Source organism: Crocodylus porosus, unplaced genomic scaffold (assembly GCF_001723895.1).
Source record: "Crocodylus porosus isolate Cpor-Errol unplaced genomic scaffold, CroPor_comp1, whole genome shotgun sequence".
Taxonomy (NCBI): Eukaryota; Metazoa; Chordata; order Crocodylia; family Crocodylidae; genus Crocodylus; species Crocodylus porosus.
Genome location: NW_017728943.1, coordinates 131467382 through 131478281, shown reverse-complemented (window position 1 = coordinate 131478281; position 10900 = coordinate 131467382). Strand labels below are relative to the sequence as shown.

The following is a 10900-nucleotide window of genomic DNA, read 5'->3' as shown; positions in this document are numbered from 1 at the left end:
TCCCTCTGACCCTATTTGCAAATATATACCTTTTGTATTGCTAATAAAGTGTGTCTGAAGCTGAAAGTTTTTTTCCACCTCCCGAGAAACGAACCACGATTTTTTTATATCATAAACACAAATGTATTTGAAATTGAAGTAAATATTACTGTGTGAAGAATGAAGGAGGAGAAAAAGTTAACTACATTTTTTTTGTCAAACATGCAAACCCTCACCACCTTGTAAGAGAAACATTTCACTCACACTATACCCTGAGCCACAGGACAATCCTTAGGATAGTTGCTACCCAGTTAATCTTGTTTTGCTTTGGCATGCGTGGGTTACATAGAAGACAGGGTAGAGATACACCTTATAGACCTGGGCTCCTCAGCCTATTGCTATGGGCCAGATTTGGTCCACAAAAGAGACTGGATCATGCTCAAGAAGTTCTAATCATTTTGTTAATGGTGTGCCAATTGCCTCCAACCACTCCAGCCAGTTTATCCAGCTGGCATGGAGGACTGCTTTTCCTCACTGTAGCCTGTTCATTGTCACTGGAACAGCCGGAGCAGAATGGTGACTTGTGGCACCAGTCAGGTCATGAGCTGCAGCTCGCTTTACTGAAAGGTTGTTGACTTGTTACAGATTGACTAAATCAAAGATGTACAAGGGTTCATGAGAAAGAGATCATTTCATCCTGCCCTCTACTTGATCTCAATCTAACAAAGCTAACTACCTGTCTGCTCGTGAAGGGAACATAGAAAAACTTGGTAGGGCAACTACAACCTTAGCCTTTGAACTTCCTAGGTTAGTGATCCTTCCCCACAAAAAAACAGACAGCATCTCTATTCATCTTATCAGCCACCAGTCCCAGTGCAACAGGCAGAAGACAACCGCTCCCAGTATGGGATCCCCAATTCTTCTTGGAAGCACTGTGTGTCAGCAAGTATATTTTGCTCCCTCTTCCTCTCCCATCACCCAAAGTGGGCTCTGCATTCATTAGCCAGGACAGAACTCCAAGAGAAAGATTTGAAAACTGCTTAAAGCAAACCCATTTTTAGTCCAATTGATTTCAGTGGGAGCCACTGAGCAATGTTTAGAATTCCTACCATAACATACTTTCTGAATGGTGCTATACCACCAAAAAATATCCTAGTACTGCCTGAGCAGCATGAAAATGTTGATGTAAAATATTCAGTGCTTACCTCAAAAAACAGAATTACTCTAGGGCTTCCTTCAGCATCTTGAAGAAAATAACCAAAACGCTCATTAAATATGATTTGTTCTTCCCATTCTGGAAGCGCTGATTTAAACTTTCTGAAATCGTAAGGCTGGGTCATAATAGGAAGAATGTGCTCAACTCGCTCTTGTTCATAATATGATGAAACCGCCCTGTTACTATTTAAAAAAAATTAAATTTGTCATAATTCCTTTTAAAACACAAAAAATAAAATTACTGCAACTACTACTAATTATTCTACATAGAAGAAAAGTCTGAAATAGTCCTGCATTCTACTGGAGAAAAATATTCCAGTAATCTGCTAGATCAGAAGGCTACTGGGGACTGGGGTTGTGTGGACACTAAGGCACATGGTTAACAGCCCAGAGGTTGCAAGTTCAAGGCCACAGGAGCCATGCACACACTGCAGTCATGCTCACACTACAATCCTATCATATTCTAATGAATTTAGAAATTCTGCTAAATACCTTGTCACAAGGAGGAAGAATGCTACTGGCGTTGGATGGGGAAATAAGACCAGTCACAATTCTAAGAATCAAGTCACTCTAACTAGGTTTAATCAATTAAATTATTACTAATTAGTAGTAGACTTCAAGGGGAGTTTGCATCAGGTTTATTGGGAGTTAATAACACAAAAAGGAGTAGGAAAGATTAAATGCTTACGGGAAACTTAAACTTCATTTCAATATTCTTATGGATGTTTTCCATAAAATCAAAAGGTAACCTTATTTATACTTTAATATTTTTGTTGGTTTATTCTCAGCTAGAATCATTAATAAGCTAATGTTTGGGAATTTCTCTCTATCTTTTAGGAGAAGAAATAAATCAGCTAGATTTAAAGCTGCAATATTCTGACAGCCATGCTGTTATTCTGATAAAAGATAAAAGAAGCACATTTACAGCTGGAAGAGAGAAAGGAGAACAACAGTTCTCACTTCCTGCAAATACTTAAGTTGCAGGAAATTTTGGAGTCAATAAGAACTCTCAATCGCTTAAAGTGAAGTAAGTACATGTGTGCGCAACCCCCTTCCCTCCTCCTCAACACATACAGTGTAATTTTTACAGTATGGGCCGAAGTGCTTATTTCAATAATTGTTTCCAAACAAAAGTGGGTGTGCAGTTTAAAACAACAGCCAAAAATAAATTAATAAAATCACCTATGTTCTTTCTTGACATACAGCCCTGTCTTTTGATCAATCACATGAATCTTGACCATAGGATGCGATACCAGCAAGTCAGTTTTAAGCCGATCAGATCGATGGATATAAACCCCTAGCACAAGACCATCATCAGAAACAAATTTGGATTGAACTGAAGCTTCTGGCCTAATAATTTCCTGTATATTCTGTGCGTCGATAGCTGCATTTTCTTCTATTACTAGAACAAAAAGCAAAAAAAGAAAAAGTTATTGAGCTTTGCTAGTGACACCTAAGGATTAAAATCGTATCATATTTGCACAGCAAACTTTACATTAAGCTAGCAATTTGTGAAGAAACGTTAAAATAAAATTAATACCATTAACTGCATATGAAGTAAACCTATGAAGTAGTGTTAAAACCCATAAACCTTCACAAACATACAAAGCAGTGTTAAAGTTAATAGCATTAACTACATATGGATTAATATTTGTTCATTCAAGCTCTTCACTGCAACTTTCATGGTCAAGTAAATTAAAATATTTATTCTTATGGTCATTTTATGACTTCAACAACTGAACACTATACTGTTAAATGTATGTAATTATGCTTATGAGCTCTTACTACTATTCAGGAAGTCAAGGAACAGCACAAGAAGCTAAATCTCCAAGACTCCTAAAGGATTTTCTCACTTTAGATGAGAGTATCAAATTAGATTCTCAGCAAATAAATCCCCTGTATAACCTGGCTATACCAGCATAATTTACATAGCTTTTGCATACTGATATTACACTTGGATAAGGAAAGGACAAGAGAACCGATTCTGCTTGGGTAGCTACTTGTAACAGGAGATATTATGGTATCTTGCCACTAAGGGGTTGCAAGCACGCAATGATCTGCTTGCTTGAGCAAATGGGTAGCTCTGAATGGGCATAGACATAATGCACTTGCTGTAGTTTTACCTCCTGATTTTCCCCAGGATAATTTTACAGCAGGATCGAGAATGTTACACCTAGAAGGACTGTATATTGTTTACAACAGTGTAAAGGGTGATTTTTGCATCAGGAAATGTGTGATGTCTAATGCATGGAAAACATACACTGGACTGTAAATAAAGATACATTATTGGTCACATAAGCCATCTTTATCACACCAAAATATCCGAGGAAAAACAAAAATCTTCCAATACTTTACCTGTAACTTTTTAATTGCAAACCTTTTTAAAGGGAAGGATTTTTGCAAGTAATATTTTTTACTGGACCAACTACACAGCTGGAATAGACTTAGACAAGCTTTTAAATGCATTACAGCCCATCCTAACTGTGAAGTTGGTCCAGTAAAAAGTTATCACCCACAAAAACCCTCTGCTTCTTGCATATTTCCTGGACTATGACAGGTACAACATCACTCCAACACTACCAAACCTTTTTTAGATTTTTTTGCCTTCTTAGCTTTAAGTTTCTGTTTCTCCATGTCTTCTTCCTCCATTATTTGTTCTTCTGTAGTCGCATAATCGTCTTTAGAACACGATGCAAGCAATCTTCCTGATTTTTTTTTGTCATGATCATTGTCTATGGGATCGTGCTGCAACTCAGAGAGGGACATTGCACTGCAACACAACATATACTGTTAGTAACTGTATACTACTGTGTGAATACACAGAGCTCATTACCATTTTTCTTCATTAAAAATATGTTGATTTTGGAACCGCTTCTATTTCTTCAGTTTATGAGCTGTCCAAAACGTCAACCAAAGACATTTCATTTTACCCTTCTTTAAGCATAGTAACAGTAACTGTAGAACAAATGTTTGAAGTATGTATACTTTAAAAAATTCCTTCTCTTCTTACAAATAAATACTAATCTTGGCAGTATTTTCAGATACCATGTGGCGGAAATCTTTTGCCTCACAAAATCAGCTGGCTAGTTTGTAGTTTAAAAAATTCCATACAGCTCTATCTGATAACTCTTTCCCATGTTAAAAATCAAACATTTTAATATTTATACACGCAGTGATTATAGTTTACCATTGTACCTTGTTTCAGCTTCATTTACAACTGGCACTTCTTTCTTCTTTTTCTTCTTTTTGCCCACTTCATTATTCAATACAACTTCAGGGCTTTGAACACTGGAGGTGAATTCAGACATCTGTTCTTTAAGTTTTTTTCTTATTTTCTTTTTAATTGCATTTACCTCATCCTCAGCCACTTGCAGCTGGTAGGCTTGAATTAGCTGTTCTTCCTCTTCTAATTCAGTTATCTCTCCCGCTTCAGTCAAGGCACTTTTTATCTCTTTGTCACCTTCTTGATGAGGTGCATCTGTCTGTGATTTACTTCTTGTTTTTTCCTTTGGAAAATCATTAATCTTTTTTTCAAAACTCTCCAATTTAGTTTCATATACATTTTCCTCCTCATTAAGTTGTTCTTGTAACAGAGCTTTCTTTTTCTTCTTGTCAGACTTTGGTTGCTTGTTTTCCTCTCCACTAACAACAACATTGTTTATTTTTTCTATAACTGAACTTCTGTCTCTTAGTTTGTTTTTTGGAAATCGGGGACTCTCGTCTTGAGGACTGTAAGTGTTTATAATTGCCTCATCATTACCATTGTCTTTCACAAGATCAAGATTATTGCTGAAAGTGTCAAGCTAAAAAATAAGAAACATGGAAAATTATTTAAATATAAATCACGTATTACCATAATAAATATAACTGTATAAACTAATAACATACAAAAGTATGTGAGGTAGTACTGAAAGCAGGCAATTCATTAAACTTATCAATTAACATATGGAATAGTAACATATAACTCGCACTTAAAAAGGAAGAAACTTGAAATGTTTGTATTTAAGCAGCTTTAAACTTTTACTTCAAGGGTTGGTAGGTTTTTTTTCTTTTTTTTTTTTGGGGGGGGGGGGGGGGAGGGAGGGTTAGTATGTATATCCACCACACAGTAAAATTCAGAATTCTCTTGATGAACAGAACTGCTTCAGAATGATATGCCGATGTTATATACTTTGAAAGATCTGCAGAACATAATCTGATATTTTAATACAAATGTGACAAACTGCAACCTGAACACTACGGATTCCTTTTTATTCTGAGCACTGGGTGCCGAAGCTGGACACTGAAAGTACATTTAAAAAGGCAGTGCTGCTAAAATTGAAAGAACTGCTGACTCTAAAGTGATAACCCTTATGATTTTGGGGGGAAAAAATCTTTTCATAAGCCATTTTTGAAAAGAACAGCAGTTTTCACAAAATCTAGCTGATTTAAAAAATGAAAAAGTTAAAAGCCATTTCAGTTTATACACCTGCCCCTCTACCAATTTTTGTGGTTTGCAAAATGCTTCCCCCCTCTTCTTTTAAAACGCTCGCTCTGTTGTTGCTAATGCTAAGTAAAAAACACAGACACCAAGGCAAACTGACTAGGGACCTGGCCCTGCAAGGGTCAGGATCCACACAAACAGACAGCAGAGCTCCCAGGGGGTCCACGTGGGCTCAGGACTTTGATCAAAGGAAGCCTATTGTAGGGTTTAGATGTAATCCACCTTTTCCATCACATGACGCTTTATTTTCAGTAACTAAGACAACCTTGAAACTCCCTTCACTTATTGCTGGAAACCTTCCACCTTTCAAAAATATGGGAAAGCACAATGGCTAAAAGTCCCTTTATACCTGTTTTCAAACTCCTGCAATGATAATCCCTGTTATACATGTTACTTGAAAGGCTAAATAAGATTTTTAAAATACTTTTTAAAGAGAAATTATCTATTTAAAATTATATTAGTCTTACATCTCTCCCTCTCTTTAAAGCCACTGTATAGTAAATGGGCATTAAAAATGTGCTTGTCCGATCCAGATAATACCACTACATGGCATGCTCTAACGTTCTTAAGCTGAGGGATAAGGGAAGAAGCCTAGCCACTAACACAGGCAAAGCATATGGCTGCAAAGGCAGCTTTTGGAAATCTCTAAATTTTAGATAACTATCTCTGAACAACAAGAAAGTGAATATAACTAACCTCTCATCTGGCTGGGCCAGAAGGAGAACACTATTCTTATCTGTAAACCATATGCTTCCATTATAAGCTACAAGTTACACCTCAACTATCAGAGCTGCCAGAGCTTCCTTTGTATCCTTGAAATGAGTCTGTTTTAGCCATGTCTGACATTACAAAAAGATTATGATGAGATGTGGAAAAAGCATAGGAGATGTTGAAAAATAAGTTGGGTATATACCCTGGATATGCTGGGGGAAAATAACATCAAAGAAAAAGGATGAAGAAAAAACCCCATGTTTTACTCCGAAAAAAATAATTAAAAATTTTCATGCTAAGATATGAAACCATCATATTAGAAGTAGAATGTAAATTAACAGAAAACAGGAACTGGAACTCTGTATAATAGTGTTTACCACTTCTGCAATAACCCCAAGTCTAATAGTGCTGTACACATGCACAATCTGAGTAGGTGGTTCTATTTTTGGCTATGTATGGCTAAAAATAGTTTAAACTATACAGCATGTAATCATGAAAATGCCCATCAAGTGCACTTAACATTTTCCTGCTTAGGGAGACCAATAACATCCTTTTCTTTAAAAAGTCAATAATCTAAAAGGATGTGGCAGATTATGTGTAGATAACTTCTGAGATACAGATAAAGAAAAGGAAAGAAAATAATATTTTAAGTGGCTAAAAAGGGCAGTAGGGTAGAAATAAACCAAAATGGAAAAAAAAGATAAAGCAAACAGAAACACCAACTGCTTTCTGGTGGATTATCCCACATCCTTATCTGCATTTTTATAGAGCAGTCTTTACCTGTGAAGTCTGAGTGAAATTATTTAACCTATCAGCAATTACAAAAAAAAGATGTAGACAAAATTGTCAAATCTTTGGCTTTGACACAACCCTCTGTAACTCAAAAAAGTAGCTTTCTTTAAGGAACTAAGAATTGGGAACCAAAATGCAAGAATGACTTCATCAAGAAACTGAATGCTTCAAAGTCACATTTAACATATTGACTGGTCTGCGACTTTCTCTCTCATTTCATTCTTCCAAACAAACAAACCATTTTTGCCAAAGCTCTTGCAGAAAAACAAAAATCAGTCTAAGGCTGACATGCAGCATGGAAACTGTCAGTCAGGTTGGTTAAAGTTCAGCAAAATTATAAGCAACTGAACATGAATTCTTATAATGGAATGTGTAATGGAATGCTATTCTCATATTTTTGGTTCTGTGGTATTTCCCTTTTTTTTTTTAGATTTAATTTATAGCATTATCAAAATACACAAAGTTAAATCCATCTTATGTTCAGTGAATTCTTTGTATTCTAACCTTTTGTATATGCTAGTGACTGCAAGCACTGAATTGCATTTTCAGTTCTCCATGATTATAAGGATTCCTTGGCAACTTAGAAATACTATAAATATCCATCAAAGCCTTTTTCCCCAAATAAATACCTCTCAAATGGAACAGAAAACTAATTTTCAAGCCAAAGCATGATTAAGTATCAGATATACAAGGATATTTCTAGAAGACATATAATTCATTCACTGATGTACAATTATATGGTCAAAAGTATTCACATAATACTTAAAAAGGACATGTTTAAAAACTCTTATTTCACAGGTCAAAGAGACCTGAAAAGAATCTATCTATCCTTATGCAAGTGTAAAAACAGACTGTAGGATCTCTCAACTAAGTAGAGAAGAAAACATTTATATACTAAACATACTATATACTACACAGACTATATTGATTTTACATCAAAGAATCAACCCCTTAATCTCAAACATTTACGAGTTTAAATAAATACACTTCTAAAGTCTGGTATGGGTGAGAAGATAGGAAAAAATACAAAACAGAAAAACTCAGAATTAAAAACTTAAAAAAACAGAAAGCAAAACTCAGAGCCAAATGTATCACTTTTAAGCGGCAAAATAGTATGAGTCAGCGGTTGGGAAGAGCAATACTGCTCATATTAAGCTTTTATTCTTTTCTGTAAAATGAGGACAATAAAAATTGAACTCAGATCAGATCAGTAAAGTAGTGATGCACCAGAAACAAAAATGCCATCTAGTGATGAACTGGGAGAGATACAATATTTTCATATACATGTAACACACAAACTTCCAGATTCTTAAAGGCACGCGTGCACACCGCCCCCCCATCCATGTGTGCTCAAAATTAAAAGTATGCATATTCCATTGGGATTATTCAGATACATAAAATTAAACAGAAGCAGATAAAAGATTAAGACATAATGCAGATTTTTTTCCCTGAGTTTCTAGTGTGAATTAATTTTGTTTGCACGTTATTTGCATATCAATACCACTGAAAAATTTAGTAAGTGTTAAAGTGTACCTTTGATACCAACATGAAAAAGACAACTAATATACTTTTTTAAACAGGCATGTTATTTGTTCTAAGAGCTAATTATTATTAATAATATTATTATTATTTTACTGGTACAATTCTGCAAACTCATTGCTAGGGATCTACTGAAATCACAATTTCGCAATTTTCACAGAAACCACAATTTCAGACGGTCTCTGCAAAAAGCAAGAAACCACTGGGCAGGGTGGGAAGGAAGAAACCTGGAAGAACAGAACAAGGCTGAAGCCCTTGGATCCTGACGCACAGGGGAAGGGAGAGAGACAGGAGAGAGGGAGCAAATAGGGGACTGAGCCCCAACATGGGCTCAGTCCAGTAATGGAAGCAGGAGGGAGGGGGGAAGGTAGAGGGAGCCCACTGCTCCCACCTTGTTATTTTGCATAACCCCGCCTCCCTTCCATAGCCCCATCAATTATTTGCATAACCCCACATCCAATCCCACCCTCCCACTCCTTTCCCCATGCTCATTCCATCATTTGCATAACTCCGCCCATGCTCTACATTTCCGGCCCTTTGAGAATCACTCTACCTCCCCCCCATTCTATTATTTGCATAACCCCACCCCCTGTAGAGACAGCCCCTCCATGACTTGCCTCCCCTCCCCACCCATGCTCCAAAACTGCAGGGCTTTTCTCTGGCTGCGGTAAATTTATGCTTGGGGATGACCCCAAACCATTGCTTAATTACCTTGAATAAACCCAGGGAAGCCATAAATCCACACTTGATAAAGCATAAACCCCACTACAGCCCTCCCCTGACTCTGCTCATGCCCCTCACTCCTCCCTGCCCCCCCAATAACCCCTTGGCCCTACTCGTGCCCCTCACTCCCCCCCACAGCCCCCTGGACTTGCTCATTCCCTTCACTACCCTCCAACACCCTGTTCCACTCCTGACTGGGGCCCTGCAGCCATATATTGTGTCCCCAGGCCCCAAGCCCTTACCCCAGCTGGACAACAGCCCCAGCCATGCCCAACTTCCTCCCTCCCTTACTATGGGGGCCTCAATCCCACCCCTCCACCCCTCTCCTGTGGAAGCTGTTCTCCAGGCTGCCTGGAGGCCATGGGATATACATGCACATGGCTCCCCCATCTCACTGCCCTCATTGCGCTCCCTCCCAACCCCTTGCCAGCCTGCAGAGAGTGCTTTGCAAAACTGCAAAATCCACAGGTTTCTCCGGTAAAATGAGAAATCTGCGTTTTCCTTCAGTAAAAGGGAAAAAACCATGGTTTTTTTCATTTTTCCATGAGAAACAAAAAACCCAGATCCCTGCTCATCACACATGAAATGCTCAGTGAAGTTAATGTGAACTTCTTGAAGAACCTGACAAATGCCCCCCTTAAATGCTGCCAGAAACATTAACTAAAAATTGTATCTACAGAATTTTAATGATCAGTTTCATAGCAGGCGCTATATAAGGTTAATTTTTAATTACACTATAAATGACAGCACCCTTCATATAGCAGTAAAACTCTTAGTTTTAAACTTAGTATTCAGTATGGTTATTATTATGCAATGTAAATATCAAAGTCATATATTAGAAATAAAAGATCTCCGCTACACAGCAAACACCATCTTTTTGCATAAATGTTTGCTGACTCTTTAAAGCACATTTTTCTGACTGAGAAATATGGTTATCTTTTTCAGCAATGCAAGCAAACACTGTTTTCAGATTGTCAGACTTACTGCAATATTCTCTTGAGAATGAAACTTTTTCTTCTTTAATTTCTTTCTGTCTGTAAGGCCAGTATGGGTCCTGAAGATTTCCTCAAAACGGACCTTGGTTTTTGCCTTAGCTTCACTCTCCACTGCAGAGGAAAGTTAGAATGAGATTTGTCTGCTTAAACAATGAATCATATTATGACATTACATAAACACTATAGTACTAGGGACAGAAGACACAATTTATTTAATTTACCTAGCAAAATGAGAGAAAGAAATCCCACTGAAAATGGCAACCAATCAAAATTATTGCGTAATATACTGCATTTACTAACACAGAACACACACCTTTCCTTCAAAATTAACCCTCCAAATTTCATAGATTTCATAGACATTATGGCTGGAAGGGACCTTGGAAGATCATTGAGTCCAGCCCCCTGCCCAAAGGGCAGGAAGTCAGCTGGGGTCATAGGATCCCAGCAAGATAAGCATCCAATT

The 10900-nt window shown here is 37.3% G+C and overlaps 1 protein-coding gene across 6 annotated transcripts in view; it reads right to left on the bottom strand.

The window, feature by feature from the left end:
- Nucleotides 1-10900, bottom strand: part of AHI1 (Abelson helper integration site 1) — a 203007-nt gene that overhangs the window by 179818 nt on the left and 12289 nt on the right. For all 6 annotated transcript variants that reach the window (XR_002103750.1, XM_019550220.1, XM_019550218.1 and 3 more), the window contains exons 3-7: nucleotides 10427-10548; nucleotides 4390-4997; nucleotides 3780-3964; nucleotides 2377-2596; nucleotides 1185-1377 (exon numbers count right to left, since the gene is read on the bottom strand). Coding sequence is in view for 5 of the 6 variants with exons in the window: in XM_019550220.1 (XP_019405765.1) it covers nucleotides 1185-1377; nucleotides 2377-2596; nucleotides 3780-3964; nucleotides 4390-4997; nucleotides 10427-10548 (1328 nt within the window). In the remaining variant the exon portion in view is untranslated. The remainder of the gene's footprint in view (nucleotides 1-1184; nucleotides 1378-2376; nucleotides 2597-3779; nucleotides 3965-4389; nucleotides 4998-10426; nucleotides 10549-10900) is intronic.